At 48.6% G+C, this 18,120-nt stretch overlaps 2 protein-coding genes across 6 annotated transcripts in view; one reads left to right on the top strand and one right to left on the bottom strand.

Moving 5' to 3' along the window:
• Window positions 1-18,120, bottom strand: part of LOC137344773 (SH2B adapter protein 2-like) — a 566,922-nt gene that overhangs the window by 168,739 nt on the left and 380,063 nt on the right. The gene's annotated exons all lie outside the window — the stretch shown is intronic.
• ncf1 (neutrophil cytosolic factor 1) overlaps window positions 4,394-18,120 on the top strand; it is an 80,254-nt gene continuing 66,527 nt past the window's right edge. Inside the window, exons 1-2 of the mRNA XM_068007913.1 lie at window positions 4,394-4,702; window positions 17,699-17,779. Coding sequence (XP_067864014.1) covers window positions 4,631-4,702; window positions 17,699-17,779 — 153 coding nt within the window. The 5' untranslated portion in view covers window positions 4,394-4,630. The remainder of the gene's footprint in view (window positions 4,703-17,698; window positions 17,780-18,120) is intronic.

Genomic DNA, 18,120 nt, shown 5'->3' with positions numbered 1-18,120 from the left:
GCCTTTACTCCATATTGTGTTCAGTTCTGGGCACCGCATTTTAGGAAAGATGTGAAGGCCTTAGAGAGGGTGCAGAGGAGATTTACTAGAATGATTCCAGGGATGAGGGACTTTAGTTACGTGGATAGACTGGAGAAGCTGGGATTGTTCTCCTTGGAACAGAGAAGGTTAAGAGGAGATTTGATAGACGTGTTCAAAATCATTAAGGGTCTAGATAGAGTAAATAGAGAGAAACTGTTCCCATAGGCGGAAGGGTCAAGAACCAGAGGGCAGAGATTTAAGGTGATTGGCAAAAGAACCAAAGGCGACATGAGGAAAAACTTTTTTTTACACAGCGGGTGGTTAGGATCTGGAATGCACTGCGTGAGGGGGTGGTGGAGGCAGATTCAATCGTGGCTTTCAAAAAGGGAATTGGAGATGTACTTGAAGGAAAAAAATTTCAGGGCTACACGGATAGGGCGGGGGAGTGGGACCAGCTGGATTGCTCTTGCATAGAGCCAGCACGAACTCGATGGGCCAAATGGTCTCCTTCCATGCTGTAACCTCTCTATGACTTTATCCCTCGATACCCTTATCCAATAAAAACTAGCAATCTCAGACTTGAAAATTTCAATTGAGTCAGTATCCCACAGCCTTTTTGGGGAGAGAGTTCCGTATTTCTACTTTTAATCATCCTTTACCATCTTTTAATCTTCAACTTCTTCCTGTTCTGACGAAGGGTCATCGATATGAAACATTAACTCTGTTTCTTTCTCCACAGATGCTGCCTCACTTGCTGAGCACTCCCAGCATTTTCTGTTTTTAGTTCATATTTCCAGCATCCGCAGTATTTTGCTTTAAATTCCAGATTTCCACTCCCCTTTGTGTGGAAAAGTGCTTCCTGAATTCACCCCTGAACGGCCGAGCTCTAATTTTAAGATTATGCCCCCTTGTTCTTGACTCGCACCTGAGGAAATAGTTTCTCTCTATCTACCCTATAGAATCCTTTTATCATTAAAAATACCTCGATTAGATCATCCCTCAACCTTCTAAACTCAAGGGAATACAAACCTCGTTAATGCAACCTGTCCTCATAATTTAACCCTTTAAGCCCCGGTTTCATTCTGGTGAATCTGTGCTGTAGGTGCCAGTGGAGAGGGTGGTCTTTCTGGAGGGTGGTGTTTCTGGAGCCTCCTGAAAACCCCCTGGGGTGGAAATTGGTTACAAGCCATTTTCGGGTCCATGACCAGTGACGCAGTGACCCAACCGGGAGGACCAAGGCCGGCCTGAAATTGGTCCTCGGGCCTCATTAACATTAATTGCACGATCAGCCGGTGCCCTCACGGGGAGCTCGCCCATTTAAACATGATGAATATCGGGTCACTTGTGTCGCCAGCAGAGACCTGAAGGTTAGTCCCAGGAGGTGGGGTTGTAGTGGCAACGAGGGGAGGGCACGATCACGAGGCCTGTGGAGACGGGGAGAGGGCACTCCTGCTCCTCCTTCTCCTGCTCCCCCTCTTGCTCCTCCACCTCCCGCTCCCCCTCCTGCTCCTCCACCTCCCGCTCCCCCTCCTGCTCCTCCACCTCCCGCTCCCCCTCCTGCTCCTCCACCTCCCGCTCCCCCTCCTGCTCCTCCACCTCCCGCTCCCCCTCTTGCTCCTCCACCTCCCGCTCCCCCTCCTGCTCCTCCACCTCCCGCTCCCCCTCTTGCTCCTCCACCTCCCGCTCCCCCTCCTGCTCCTCCACCTCCCCCTCCCCCTCCTCCTCCTCCTCCTGGCACCACAGGAACGCTTGTTACTTATTTTTACACCTGAAAAATAGGCGCGGCCCGTGCTAATAAGTCACCTCCAGGTCAATAGTCTCTTGGGCCACCTCCAGTAACCCCAGACCCTTATGCAGCTGCCGGACTTGTGTCCTGGGCTGCACTTAGAATTCCTCTCCCTCTATTGGTGTGCGCCCAATCAGTGGCCGTCCGACACCCAGCGCTGCCATGCCAACCCACGCCCCTGAGATCCTATGAGTAGCGCCCCAAATTAGGGGGGGGGGTGCCGGCGGAGGGCATTTGTGCGTCCCACCTAATTTTGCGCATAGTCACAAAGGTCCAAAGGATATTGAGGGCTGATGTCTTTAGGAGAGGAGGAGGAGAAGGGATGGGAAGGAGAAAATGAATGGAAAGCGACGGAGAAATAGTTGCAGTGGGAGGCCTGAGAAAGTTTCTAAACTTGGCCTGAAAGAAGTGGTGTGAGACTTCTCGTTGGACGTGATCTCCCACCTCATGCTTGAAGCTGGTTTCATGTCACTGCCTCTGAAGCACAGCTCACATGGCGGCAGACCCGAAGGAAGCCTGCTGGCCACCAGAAAGACTGGCTATCCACTGGGATTCCCTTGCAGTCAGCCTCAGCGAGTTTGGCATGTTTGCTGTGGAATTTTACCGAGTGCCAGTGGCCCTGAGCCAATATGTGTCAGCCATGGCTCAGTGGTAGCACTCTCGCCTCTCGCCAGACAAGTGCCAGTCAATGACCATTTCCAACAAGAGAGGGTCTAATCACCTCCCCTTGACATTCAATGGCATTACCATCACTGAATCACCATCAACATCCTGGGGGTCACCATTGACCAGAAACTTAACTGGACCAGCCATATAAATACTGTGGCTACAAGAGCAGGTCAGAGGCTGGGTATTCTGCAGCGAGTGACTCACCTCCTGACTCCCCAAAGCCTTCCCACCATCTACAAGGCACAAGTCAGGAGTGTGATGGAATACTCTCCACTTGCCTGGATGAGTGCAGCTCCAAAAACACTCAAGAAGCTTGACACCATCCAGGACAAAGTAGCCCGCTTGATTGGCACCCCATCCACCACCCTAAACATTCACTCCCTTCACCACCGGCGCACCGTGGCTGCAGTGTGCACCATCCACAGGATGTACTGCAGCAACTTGCCAAGGCTTCTTCGACAGCACCTCCCAAACCCGCGACCTCTACCACCTAGAAGGACAAGAGCAGCAGGTACATGGGAACAACACCACCTGCACGTTCCCCTCCAAGTCACACACCATTCCGACTTGGAAATATATTGCCATTCCTTCATCGTTGCTGGGTCAAAATCCTGGAACTCCCTTCCTAACAGCACTGTGGGAGAACCTTCACCACACGGACTGCAGCGGTTCAAGAAGGCGGCTCACCACCACCTTCTCAAGGGCAATTAGGGATGGGCAATAAATGCCGGCCTCGCCAGCGATGCCCACATCCCGTGAACAAATTTTTTAAAAAATCAGAAGGTCATGGGTTCAGACCCTACTCCAGGGACTTGAGCACATAATCTTGGCTGTCACTCCTGGTGCAGTACTGAGGGCACGCTGCATTGTCTCATCTGAGATGTTAAACTGAGGCCTCGTCTGCCCTCTCAGGTGGACGTAAAAGAAGAGCAGGGCAGTTCTCCCAGGTGCCCTGGTCAATATTTATCCCTCAACCAACACCTAAAACAGATTATCTGGTCATTAGCACATTGCTGTTTGTGGGATCTTGCTGTGCGCAAATTGGCTGTCACGTTTCCTACGTTGCAACAATGACTACACTTCAAAAATACTTCATTGGCTATAAAGCACTTTGAGCTGTCCTGAGGTCATGAAATGTGTTATATAAATCCTTTCTTTCCATGAAAGCAGAGTAATTGGAGTGATTTTGCACTGAATCACACTACCCAGGTGAGATCAAAAGCATCAAAGTGTAATGTAACCTGGCAGGTCTACTGCACTCTTTCTATGGCTGAGGACCAGATCTCCAATCCAGCCTCAGCATTCTACCCTACAAAGCCCTGGTTAGACCACACCTGGAGTACTGTGTTCAGTTCTGGGCACCGCGTAGATTTACTAGAATGATACCTGGACTCCAAGGGTTAAATTACGAGGAGAGATTACACAAACCAGGGTTGTATTTCCTGGAATTTAAAAGATTAAGGGGTGATTGGATCAAAATTTTCAAGATATTAAGGGTAGAAAGAAACTATTTCTGCTGGTTGGGGAGTCTAGGACCAGGGGACATAGCCTGAAAATTAGAGCCAGGACTTTCAGGAGTGAAGTTGGGAAACACTTCTACATGCAAAGGGTGGTAGAAGTTTGGAACTCTCTTCCACAAACAGCAGTTGATGCTAGCTCAATTATTAATTTTAAATCTGAGATTGATAGATTTTTGTTAACCAAAGGTATTAAGGGATATGGGGCTAAGGCGGGTATATGGAGTTAGATCACAGATCAACTGTGATCTCATTGAATGGGGCTATGTGGCCTACTCCTGTTGCTATGTTCCTATCAGATGATTATTAAAATTAGATGATTAGGCAAAATAGATTACTTATTGAAACTGGAATCTCATTGCAGTTACTTTCACTTCTCTTTTAAGATGGCACAAGGGGAAAACTCCCTTAGAATCATCGAGGCAGTTCATAGAGAGCTGGGTCTCAGTTGAAATGAAAGGACAAGATTTATCTCATCCAATTAATGCAATCTGAAAGCAGGAATTGAGTTGTGAAAGGGAGAGACGGGCGGACCCACTGATACATCAGCTTCAGGAGAGAACCTGACGAACAGGTTTCTGGTGTAGGGCGGAGAGTGAGTGTGAGCCTCAGGATTGTTGACCATTATCAGCCTAGAATGGAGGAGCCTTACATCAGACACGTCGAGGTGCTGGGATTTGAAAAAAGATTCGTCCCAAACCAGCATTACGTGAGTGTCAGTAACGAGCCGATGGTCACACGCCTGTTAGTTTTAGAATTACAAGCGGATCTACTCGTGTGGTCGAACTTTTCACTGTTTCATTAGATTGTCCAGAGAAACCTCGGGAGTTGGGAAGGAGCAGAATATTTCTGGAGGGCAGGAGGTGTGAGCGAGAGTTCTTGGAAACCAGACTGTCTGTTTCAGAATAGGGGAAATCTCCACATTAATAGCAAAGGTTGATTGCAAATGTTACAGCTTCTGCAATGTCTGTCTCTCAGATTCCAACCCAAGACAAGTTTGAAAAAGGTGCAGATGATTGGTGATCACCGGGGCCACTGAATCGTGGTTTTCTTGTTGGGGGGGCGGGGTGAAATCCGAAATGCAATCCCCAAAACAAAATCTTGGAATCGGATGTAACGATAAAGAGAATTTGATTTATTTAGTCGCCCTCAGCAAGTAGTTTGTTAATTGAATCCTTGAATGTTACAGCAGAGAAACGAGCCACTCCCATAATTATCTCACGCCTGGTGTTTTATCCACAGGAGCCACCCCGTCTAATCCCACTCTCCCCCTCGCTCCCCATACCCTTTAATATCCCACCCAGTCTAATCCCACTCTCCCCCTCGCTCCCCATACCCTTTAATATCCCACCCAGTCTAATCCCACTCTCCCCCTCGCTCCCCATACCCTTTAATATCCCACCCAGTCTAATCCCACTCTCCCCCTCACTCCCCATACCCTTTAATATCCCACCCAGTCTAATCCCACTCTCCCCCCTCACTCCCCATACCCTTTAATATCCCACCCAGTCTAATCCCACTCTCCCCCTCACTCCCCATACCCTTTAATATCCCACCCCATCTAATCCCACTCTCCCCCTCGCTCCCCGTACCCTTTAATATCCCACCCCATCCAATCCCACTCTCCCCCTCGCTCCCCGTACCCTTTAATATCCCACCCAGTCTAATCCCACTCTCCCCCTCGCTCCCCATACCCTTTAATATCCCACCCAGTCTAATCCCACTCTCCCCCTCGCTCCCCATACCCTTTAATATCCCACCCCATCTAATCCCACTCTCCCCCTCACTCCCCATACCCTTTAATATCCCACCCAGTCTAATCCCACTCTCCCCCTCGCTCCCCATACCCTTTAATATCCCACCCCATCTAATCCCACTCTCCCCCTCGCTCCCCATACCCTTTAATATCCCACCCCATCTAATCCCACTCTCCCCCTCACTCCCCATACCCTTTAATATCCCACCCAGTCTAATCCCACTCTCCCCCTCGCTCCCCATACCCTTTAATATCCCACCCCATCTAATCCCACTCTCCCCCTCACTCCCCATACCCTTTAATATCCCACCCAGTCTAATCCCACTCTCCCCCTCACTCCCCGTACCCTTTAATATCCCACCCAGTCTAATCCCACTCTCCCCCTCGCTCCCCATACCCTTTACTATCCCACCCAGTCTAATCCCACTCTCCCCCTCGCTCCCCATACCCTTTAATATCCCACCCAGTCTAATCCCACTCTCCCCCTCACTCCCCTTACCCTTTAATATCCCACCCAGTCTAATCCCACTCTCCCCCTCGCTCCCCGTACCCTTTAATATCCCACCCAGTCTAATCCCACTCTCCCCCTCGCTCCCCGTACCCTTTAATATCCCACCCAGTCTAATCCCACTCTCCCCCTCGCTCCCCATACCCTTTAATATCCCACCCAGTCTAATCCCACTCTCCCCCTCGCTCCCCGTACCCTTTAATATCCCACCCAGTCTAATCCCACTCTCCCTCTCCCTCCCCGTACCCTTTAATATCCCACCCAGTCTAATCCCACTCTCCCTCTCACTCCCCATACCCTTTAATATCCCACCCAGTCTAATCCCACTCTCCCCCTCGCTCCCCATACCCTTTAATATCCCACCCAGTCTAATCCCACTCTCCCCCTCGCTCCCCGTACCCTTTAATATCCCACCCAGTCTAATCCCACTCTCCCCCTCGCTCCCCATACCCTTTAATATCCCACCCAGTCTAATCCCACTCTCCCCCTCGCTCCCCGTACCCTTTAATATCCCACCCAGTCTAATCCCACTCTCCCCTCACTCCCCGTACCCTTTAATATCCCACCCAGTCTAATCCCACTCTCCCCCTCGCTCCCCGTACCCTTTAATATCCCACCCAGTCTAATCCCACTCTCCCCCTCGCTCCCCGTACCCTTTAATATCCCACCCAGTCTAATCCCACTCTCCCCCTCGCTCCCCGTACCCTTTAATATCCCACCCAGTCTAATCCCACTCTCCCCCTCGCTCCCCGTACCCTTTAATATCCCACCCAGTCTAATCCCACTCTCCCCCTCGCTCCCCATACCCTTTAATATCCCACCCAGTCTAATCCCACTCTCCCCCTCGCTCCCCATACCCTTTAATATCCCACCCAGTCTAATCCCACTCTCCCCCTCGCTCCCCATACCCTTTAATATCCCACCCAGTCTAATCCCACTCTCCCCCTCGCTCCCCATACCCTTTAATATCCCACCCAGTCTAATGCCACTCTCCCCCTCGCTCCCCATACCCTTTAATATCCCACCCAGTGTAATCCCACTCTCCCCCTCGCTCCCCATACTCTTTAATATCCCACCCAGTCTAATCCCACTCTCCCCCTCGCTCCCCATACCCTTTAATATCCCACCCAGTCTAATCCCACTCTCCCCCTCGCTCCCCATACCCTTTAATATCCCACCCAGTCTAATCCCACTCTCCCCCTCGCTCCCCATACCCTTTAATATCCCACCCAGTCTAATCCCACTCTCCCCCTCGCTCCCCATACCCTTTAATATCCCACCCAGTCTAATCCCACTCTCCCCCCTCACTCCCCATACCCTTTAATATTCCACCTAGTCTAATCCCACTCTCCCCCCTCGCTCCCCATACCCTTTAATATCCCACCCAGTCTAATCCCACTCTCCCCCTCGCTCCCCATACCCTTTAATATCCCACCCAGTCTAATCCCACTCTCCCCCTCGCTCCCCATACCCTTTAATATCCCACCCAGTCTAATCCCACTCTCCCCCTCGCTCCCCATACCCTTTAATATCCCACCCAGTCTAATCCCACTCTCCCCCTCACTCCCCATACCCTTTAATATTCCACCTAGTCTAATCCCACTCTCCCCCCTCGCTCCCCATACCTTTTAATATCCCACCCAGTCTAATCCCACTCTCCCCCTCGCTCCCCATACCCTTTAATATCCCACCCAGTCTAATCCCACTCTCCCCCTCGCTCCCCGTACCCTTTAATATCCCACCCAGTCTAATCCCACTCTCCCCCTCGCTCCCCCATACCCTTTAATATCCCACCCAGTCTAACCCCACTCTCCCTTGACAAAGTAGATAGAGAGAAAATGTTCCCATTGGTGGAAGGGTCAAGGACCAGAGGACATAGATTTAAGGTGATTGGCAAAACAACTAAAGGTGACATGAAGAAAATCTTTTTTTACACAGTGAGTGGTCAGGATCTGGAATGCACTGCCCGAGGGTTGGCCTTCAAAAGGGGAATTGGATAAGTACTTGAAGGGAAAAAATTTGTAGAGCTACGGGGATGTGGGGGGGGGGGCGGGGAGTGGGACTAGCTGGATTGCTCTTGCAGAGAGCCGGCATGGGCTTGATGGGCCAAATGGCCTCCTTCTGTGCTGTAACCTTTCTATGATTTTATACCCTTACCCAACATAAATCTATTGATCTCAGTCTCAAAAATTTCAAGTGGGGAGAGAGTTCTGGATTTTAAGTGAAAATCTGCTTCCTGATTTCGTTCCTAAATGGCCTAGCTCTAATTTTAATTGCACATTTGAATCATCCTCTGGATAAAGACATTTTTCTAACCTCCCCTTTAATTATTTGGTGGTTATCTTAAATTTGTGAGCTCTACCATTTCACCGACCATAGGAAACAGTCTGTAACTATTTACCTTTTCATAAACCCTTCATAATCTGTATCACCTCTTAACCATTTCACCTCTACTTAAAAGCCTTAACTTCTCAAGACTCCTCATACCTGTAATTCTTTATCTCTGGCAATATACTAGTGAATCTACACTACACCTTTTCCATTATTTTTATCTCCTTCCTATAATAAAGGGCCCAAAACTCCATGCAGCCTATCTAGTGTCTTGTACAAGTTCAACATTGCCTTTTCCAATAGGGAATTCAGGATACCCAGAGAGTGGTGAGAATGTCTATCTTTCTACCACATAAAGTAGCTGAGGCGATTAGTATAGGTGCATTTGAGGGGAAGCTAGATAAGCACATGAGGGAGAAAGGAATAGAAGGATATGCTGATAGGGTTAGATGAAGAGGGGTGGGATGAGGCGTGTATGGAGCATAAATGCCGGCATAGACCAGTTGGGCGGAATGGCCTGTTTCTGTGCTGTAAATTCTATGTAATTCTTTGCTCATCTATTCTATGCCTCTGAATATAAAACCAATGATTCCATTGGCCTTATCAACTTGCACTGCTGCCTTAGTGACCTTTTTATCTACACACCTAGGTTTCCCTGCTCTTCTACTCCATTTAAAACCACACAGGTTAAGGTCAATAGCCTTTCCCTACTGTTACCCCCAAAATGTATGAGGTCACATCTTTCTACATTGAACTGCATCTGCCCCCTATCTGCCCATCCCGTTCACTTCTCTATGTCCTCCTGAAATCTTACAATCCATGTCACAATTTGTCATAGCCCTGAATTTGGTGTCAGCAGCAGATTTTGAGATTGTTCCCTCCATTCTCACACCTGGATAATTTCTGTATATAGTAAATAAGAGGCGTCCCAACACAGACCCCTGTGGAACCTCACTTACCACATCCTTCCAGTCTAAGACACTTCCTTTAACCCCTACCCTCTGCCCTCTGACCATCTCTCTATCCATGCATCCACATTTCCCTTAACTCCATGTTCCATTTTCTATGCCATAATTCTCTTATTACCTTTATGTAATACTTTTTGAAAATCCATATAAAGCATACCTAGACTGCATTTTCTTTACCTATTCTCTCTAATATTTCTTCAGTGAATTCTACACGGTTGGTTTCTGACTCACCCACAGTCATGTTTCATTTATTGTTGAATTTCTATTTTCATCAATGATTTCAGTTCCCCAGTTGTGTTTCTGATACTTCCTGCACAGTTAGTTAGAATTTCCTTAGTAATATTTCCGATTTTTTTTTTTTGCCTTCCCAAATCCAAAGTTGTTCTCTTACAATCATTTCCTGTTTAGTCATTTTTTCCATCTTTCTCCCTTCTTATAAAGTCTGTACACCCAAAGCTTAATCTGCTGTCCAGGTATCGACTCTACACTCTTGCTTTTTCAGGAACTGATCCTAGTATTGGTTCAGATTTTGTTTACCTGCCTGCACTAACAGTGTTTTCCACTTATTAAATAGAGAGGATTCCATTAGTTTGTTTGCCTTTTGTATCTTTGCCCTCTTCCCTTGGAGAATAGTGTGAAGTAGTGGAAGGATTCACAGGCCGATAGACTGCAATGTAACCATCTGTGTACCAGCCCATAGGGGGGTTAGTCCTCTAAGCCGGGTGGGTTTTATAGGCTCCCACAACCCATACAATGGAGGGGGGCCCCCTCCCACACCCACTGAACACGAGAATCCCGCTGGATGTCAACCCAGAATTCAGAGCCGGAGCTCCGGCCTCCCGTCGCCGGGGGGGGGGGTCTGCCCGGAGTGGGGCTCGAACCCTGTACCTTCTGACTCGGGGAGGAATGCTCCCACTGAGCCAAAGGCTCGCTCCATTTCATTAGTGACTGGTCAGCCCCCCGTGAGGTGCCTCAGTGGGAGCTGGAGTAAAGCCCAGTGTTAGAGATTGTAAGCACAGCAGAGATGGTTTATCTTAACTCTCCACCACCCTACAAAGCCCCAGCTTCTGACTGATTGTTCACTAAAAAGTTATGTGTGATATTGAACATCTGTCTGCCCTTTGAGTAACTAAACGTGGACTAAGATAATATAGAAGTGTCCCCATTATGCTGCGTGTTTGTAATTAATTATTACCTATGAGACAGTTTATAAAATCCAGAGTTAATTTATATACCAATAAAATACTGCCCTCCAGAGAAGGCTTCTTGTTCCTGAGTTGAGTACGTGCACCCATTGAGAGTGGGCTGTTCTGGGGTGAGCACTGGGCTGCGTCTATCGCCGCGGCAGTGGGCAGAACGGCCATGGTGAGAGAGAGTAACAGTTTTAATGAGGACAAGCGCATCAAAGGTGGAGGTGAGGATGTGATTGAGCAGATCGGTAGCCGCAGAAATATCGTGGCAAATAGAGGGCCAAAGGCTAGACAGTTGGGAATTTGAAAGTGCCGTTGTGAGTGACTTGGGGAAGAGCTTTTTGCAGGGACGGACACAGAAAGAAGTGGAGGGAGGGGGAAGGGAGATGTGGGTAGAGAGGGATACAAGGAAGTGATCAGAGATGGCCTTATCAGTGATTGACACAATGGAAATAGAGAGGCCACCTGAGGGGGTTGCCGTGAATATGGGTGGGGGAGTTTATATGGAGGGAGAGATTAAGGGAGGATAGGAGGGCAGTGAACTCAGAGGAGAGAGAGCATGATGAGTTGAGATGGAGGTTGAAATCACCAAGGATGAGAAGTCGCTCGGTGCAGAGGCTGAGGGAGGAAAGCAGTGAAGATATTTCGGTGAGAAATTTGGCGCGGTACTTGTGTGGACGGCAGAGAACGAGGATTTTAAAGGAGAGGTGAGAGGAGAGGAACAAGGTGAGATGCTCAAAGGAGGAGAAGGTGCCCGAGGAGAAGAGGGACAGACCAAAGTGTGATTTGGTGATACGGGCCACACTACCACTGTGGGGCGGGGCAGGTGGTGGAAGATATAACCAGGTGGGGAGGCTTCATTAAGGGGGAAGGTGTCATCACCCATCAGCAGGTTTCCATCAAGGCCGTGATGTCAATGAAATCACCCACCATAAGCTCATGGTTGGCAATGGTCTTGTTCACAAGTGAGCAGACATTCTGGAGGGAGATGTGGAGAGAGGCAGTGATAGCTGATCTGCTGGCAGAGTCCACAGGGTCAGCGCTGGGAGAGGTGAGTGGGACGGAAAGGAGGTTGGCAAGGTTAGCCCCCAGCGAGCGCACTGTGCAGGAAAGTCAGCGAGAGAGTAGGATTGGGGCAGTTGGGGTTTCTGCTTGTAAGGAGGCAGCGACGAGTACCTCAATGGGCCCTTCAGAGGATGCCGAGAGAGGCACAGAGGGAAGCTGTGGACTTATCTAAGAGGGAGTCAAGTCTGGGACGGCAGCAGCAGAGTAGGAAGGTCGAGAAGTGGTGAAGGGTTGGGGTAGGGATTTGGGGGGTAGAATACTCGAGAGGGGAGAAATGAAAAAAGGCACGACGACAGGAGAGAGGAGCCCAGGAGGGGTAAAGAGAAAAGAAGAAAAAAAGGGGAAATAGAAGCGATGGGCTCGGGTCCCGAGCGGCAGCGAAACGCGTTCGTGAATGGACACAGGGAAACTCAAATGACACAGGCGCGGTTACAGAGCAGAATTAGGATAGATATATCCTGGTAATAAACGGAGAATAGAAAGAAGACAATAGGAGGGAGAACAAAGGTAAAGTCCGAGGTCCCATGGTGGGATAAAGCTGATGTGGATAGGGTGGAGTCAGCTTGGAGCATCTCCAAACCTGCTCATCAGTTCGTCGACAGGTGTGGAGGGCGAGTGAGTCGAGAAGCTATTTGGAGGGTAGAGTATTGGAGGATGCACTGCTGGAGGGATTTCTGTGGGTGTGAAGAGCCAGGAGGTGTGGAGAATCGAGTGCGGGGCAGAAAAACAGTGGCAAAGTTGGAGCTCACTATAAGGTCCAGAAGCAGCGGAGAAATGGACTATGGCCCAGGAGAGTGAATTTCTGGCCAGGAACCAAACTGAAGCAAAATAAAGCTGAAAAACCAGTGGGACCAGTTGGACCTAAGCTCAGCAGGTAACAGCAGTGGTGGGGGTTGGGCTGTAGGCTAGACAAAATTACCTTAAAACTTAAGCAACTGAATAGCAGATCAGAGTCACAGCAGCTGAGTCTTACAGTGTGGTCCAGTGTTGTCCAGTGGAGTAGTGTAGTCTAGATGGCAGAGAAGTTGGGAAATTTAGAAGCCAAATTTGAGCAAAGATCCAGTGTTCACTGATGAAAACAAAGAGCAGGCCTGGTGGGAGGATGAGCAGCGGGCCCAGGTAACTTTAAACTTTCAGCTTGAACTTGTGGTTAAGGCTAAAATACACCCACTATTTGAGCCAGGAGAACTTAGAGTAGAAGAGAAGAGATTGGGGGAGAAAGGGCAACAGATGACCCTGAGCAGCCAGTGCAGGAGCCGCCATCTTGACAAAAGAGGATAGAGAATAAGATGAAGCACAAAAAGGGGGTGTATGACAAATGTCAGGTTGATAATACAAGTGAGAACCAGGCTAAGTATCGAAATTACAGAGGAGAAGTGAAACAGGAAATAAGAGGGGCAAAGAAAGAGTATGACAATAGACCGACAGCTAACATAAAAGGGAATCCAAAAGTCTTCTATAAGCATATAAATAGTAAACGGGTAGTGAGAGGAATGGTGGGGCCAATTTGGGATCAAAAAGGAGACCTACTCATGGAGGCAGAGGGCATGGCTGAGGCACTGAATGAGTACTTTGCATCTGTCTTTACCAAGGAAGAAGATGCTGCCAAAGTCACAGTAAAAGAGGAGGTAGTTGAGATACTGGATGAGCTAAAACTTTGATAAAAAGGAGGTACTGGAAAGGCTGGCTGGACTTAAAGTAGATAAGTCACCTGATCCGGATGGGTTGCTGAGGGAAGTAAAGGTGGAATTGTGGAGGTACTGGCCATAATCTTCAATCATCCTTAGATATGGAGGTGGTGCCAGAGGACTGGAGAACTGCAAATATTACACTCTTGTTTAAAAAAGGGTGTAAGGATAAACCCAGCAACTACAGGCCAGTCAGTTTAACCTCAGTGGTGGGGAAACTTTTAGAAACGATAAATTAATAGTCACTTAGACAAGTGTGGATTAATAAAGGAAAGCCAGCACGGATTTGTTAAAGGCAAATCGTGTTTAACTAACTTCATTGCATTTTTTGATGAGGTAACAGGAAGGGTTGATGAGGGCAATGTGGTTGATGATGTGTATATGGACTTTCAAAAGGCATTTGATAAAGTGCCACATAATAGGCTTGTCAGTAAAGTTGAAGCCCATGGAATAAAAGGGGCAGTGGCAGCATGGATATAGAATTGGCTAAGTGGCAGGAAACAGAGAGTACTGGTGAACGGTTGTTTTTTGGACTGAAGGAAAGTATCCAATAGTGTTCCCCAGTGGTCAACACTAGGACCACTACTTTTCTTGATATATATTAATGACTTGGACTTGGGTGTACAGGGCACAATTTCAAAATTTGCAGATGACACAAAACTTGGCAGTGTAGTAAACAGTGAGGAGGATAGTGATAGATTCCAAGTGGACATAGACAGGCTGGTGGAATGGACGGACACGTGGCAGATGAAATTTAATGCAGAGAAGTGATCCATTTTGGCAGGAAGAACAAGGAGAGGCAATATAAACTAAAGGGTACAATTCTAAAGGGATGCGGGAACATAGAGACCTGGGGGTGTATGTGCACAAATCTTTGAAGGTGGCAGGACAGATTGAGACAGCGGTTAAGAAAAGTACATGGGATCCTGGGCTTTATAAATAGAGGCATAGAGTACAAAAGTAAGGAAATTATGTTGAAATAAAAACAGAAAATGCTGGAGAAGCTCAGCAAGTCAGGCAGCATCTGTGGAGAAAGAGACAGAGTTAACGTTTCAGGTCGAAGACATTTCGTCAGAACAGCATACGCAGTATTTTGCTTTTGAAGTTATGATGAACCTTTAGAAAACACTCGTTCGACCACAGCTGGAGTATTGTGTCCAGTTCTGGGCACCTCACTTTAGGAAGGATGTGAAGGCCTTAGAGAGGGTGCAGAAAAGATTTACTAGAATGGTTCCAGGGATAATGAACTTCAGTTATGTGGATAGACTGGAGAAACTGGGGTTGTTCTCCTTAGAGCAGAGAAGGTTAAGAGGAGATTTGATCGAAGTGTTCAAAATCATGAAGGGTTTAGATAAAGTAAATAAAGAGAAACTGTTCCCATTGGCGGAGGGGTCGAGAACCAGAGGACACAGGTTTAAGGTGATCGGTAAAAGAACCTAAGGCGACATGAGGAAAAACTTTTTTTTATGCAGCGAGTGGTTATGATCTGGAATGCACTGCCTGAAAGGGAGGTGGAAGCAGATTCAATCGGGGCTCTCAAAAAGGAATTGGATAAATACTTGAAGGAAAAAAAATTTGCAGGACTACGGGGAAAGAGTGGGGGAATGGGACTAACTGGATCGCTCTTACAGAGGCATGGGCTCGAGGGGCCGAATGGCCTCATTCTGTGCTGTAACGATTCTACGATTTAGGTGAGGTACCATGGCATGAATTAACTCCATTAGGAAAGGAGGGAATCATTTTGTTTGAAAAAAGGGAAAATGAGTTCTGGAGTGCGCTCCCTGTCCCCAACCCCCCCCGGGGCGCGCTCCCTGTCCCCCCCCCCCCCCCCGGGGCACGCTCCCTGTCCCCAACCCCCCCCCCCCCCCCCCCGGGGCGCGCTCCCTGTCCCCAACCCCCCCCCCCCCCCCCCGGGGCGCGCTCCCTGTCCCCAACCCCCCCCGGGGCGCGCTCCCTGTCCCCCCCCCAACCCCCCCGGGGCGCGCTCCCTGTCCCCCCCCCCCAACCCCCCCGGGGCGCGCTCCCTGTCCCCCCCCCAACCCCCCCGGGGCGCGCTCCCTGTCCCCAACCCCCCCCCCCCACCGGGGCGCGCTCCCTGTCCCCCCCCAACCCCCCCGGGGCGCGCTCCCTGTCCCCCACCAACCCCCCCGGGGCGCGCTCCCTGTCCCCAACCCACGCCAGAGAGAGACGGTTTGATAAGCAGAGAGACACAATCTGCTGAGCTGAACATCTAACGATAACTGATTATATGTACAAGCTGATCTCTGATCCTTGGACCAAGTTAAGTTGAGTTATCGACATTTTAACCTAAGTTCTAAAGCCACAATCAGTGCAATTTGTTTCGCTTGAGATGATACAGTGGTGTCAACAGCTTAGGGAGTTTTGTCGATTGGTTCAGTTCCTGGAACAGATAGGAATTCCCCGATACCCTGGCTACCCGCTGTAACTTTACCAGTAACTCTCGCTCAAACAAATATATATTCTTAATATAGTCCCAGTTCCTCTACATGGAAACCATCATCTGCTCAGAGATCAGATGTGACATCACCACTGAGAACCAGCTGGAGTCATAACTTGAATCAAAAGCTGAATGGACAAGAGTGAGAGGGAATATAGTTTTCAGCTGATACAGTGACTCTTTGCATTAGAACAACTGTTGCTTGTCCAGCTTGGAATTCAACAGGCAGAACCAAAGAAATGGGTTGGTCTTTTCACCAATTACATAATGTTTGATACCTGCTCTACCCTGACTCCAGTTAAAAGCAACCGTACAATAAAGTTAATCAAATTCCTGGGGCTGGGGAGATTGTAAATCCCAGTTATGACCCAAAATACAGGCCCAATCCCAACTCCACTGAGAGTCCGTTCCAGTTGGACCGAGAGTTGCCGATTGTGGGTGAACATATTCCTCCAATGGTCACACTCCTGCCATTGGTCACCCAACATGTCCATCCTCATGCCCCGCCTTCCTACACCAATTGGAAAATGAATAGAATCATCATTACCTGATTGGATGATTCTTGACTGTCAGTCAAACAGCCCTTTTCCTCATTTCCAATATTTTTATAACTAACAGACAAACGGGTTCAAATAATTTTTTTTTCAAAAACACAATTTTTTATTGCCCCTCATGATTTTCCTCCGGGGTTGCTCCCAGCAGTGTCCAGGAGATTAATAACTCCTGGGGACTCCAGGGCAATCCTGGAGGGTTGGCAACCCTAGTAGGATGGACCATTAAATTCCAGTCAGGGGACCTGGGTGGATCTTCTGTCCACCTCCTCTATGTCAAGGGGGCCTTGTCAGGGGGCTTTCCTGGGCTTCCCAGGGAAATTCCTTATATGCCCTTAAAAAGCCTCAGTGGAACTCATGCAGCTTGAGACCTTTAAGGCCTTTTGAGGGCCCCAAACCTTCACTAGAACAAGGTAATCGACCCCAAGGGGGATCCATCACCATCTCTGGTTGGAGTGGCTCCATTGGGAGCCGAAGAGTTTTTTTAAAAAATTGTTTCTTCAGCCTATTTAGGATTTTGGTGGGGGGGGGGTCTCTGACCTTCAGGGGGTGTGCAAGGGCTCTACTGAACCCCACTGTACCATTGCCAGCCAAGAGGGGCCTGAGGAATTTCCAGGCGATTGTTTGCAGCACATAAATTGGAGATAAGTAGCACTCTGTGCATCTTTTGAGTACACATATGCAAAGCTGTGTCCTCTTCGACTCCACTGCACTCTAATGGGCAGTGTAACCAGGATTCTGCTCATCTCACTCTCAAAATGCTGCACAGAGGAGGCACCTCTCATTCTCCATACATGGGGTACAAAGTCCATTGAACCAAGGACACTTTGTGGGGATCAGTGCGTAGAACCAGAGAGGTTTACAGCCCAGGAGGTCATCACTTACCCATTGTGTCTGTGCCAACTCTACAACATTGTTAAAACACAGCCCGCTCTGTGTGCTCAATGAATAGTTCACCAGATGGTAAAGTATAGAAATACAGTCCACACTGCTTCTAGCAGGAGTGTCGGTGTTAACGTGATTAACCCATGAAGTGTGGTGGGGACTGTACCTGCTTATTGTCTGCAAAGTGACCAGTTCTTTAATGTTGGGTCAGTACAGCATTTGGATGCAGTGTTGGGGAGTGAGCAGAGCTTACTGTTAGAAGCTGTCCGTCTGTGCAGCAGCTGACTGTTGTATTTTATTTACAGGTTTATATGCTAATGGTGAAATGGAGTGACTTGTCAGAAAAGGTTATCTACAGAAAGTTTTCCGAAATCTATGATTTTCATGTAAGTAGCTCATTCAAACTGTGCCGGAATCAATTTGCTAATTATCAAGTTATGAAGTGGCACCGTAACCATCGAAACTGCAGCATAACCGGCTGATCTACATTAAATAAACTGATTCCTGCGTCAGAATGCTAGAGCTGCTGGGTTTATGGGTTACCAACTCTTACATTGCTAGAACAATCTAATGACAACATAAAATGGATCTTAGCTGAGCTTCACTGGTGAATTGTTGAGAACAGATCAACTCTCCCTCGAGTACTAAAATATTAAACTCATAGAGGGGGTCTGCCTTGAACTGCCGCCTGCCCCGTTTACGCTGGATAACTGGGCCCCGGCAGGTG

Source organism: Heptranchias perlo, chromosome 28 (assembly GCF_035084215.1).
Source record: "Heptranchias perlo isolate sHepPer1 chromosome 28, sHepPer1.hap1, whole genome shotgun sequence".
In the NCBI taxonomy this organism is placed as follows: domain Eukaryota; kingdom Metazoa; phylum Chordata; class Chondrichthyes; order Hexanchiformes; family Hexanchidae; genus Heptranchias; species Heptranchias perlo.
Note: the sequence above shows the minus strand (reverse complement) of the source record. Positions and strands in the feature narration are given on the sequence as shown.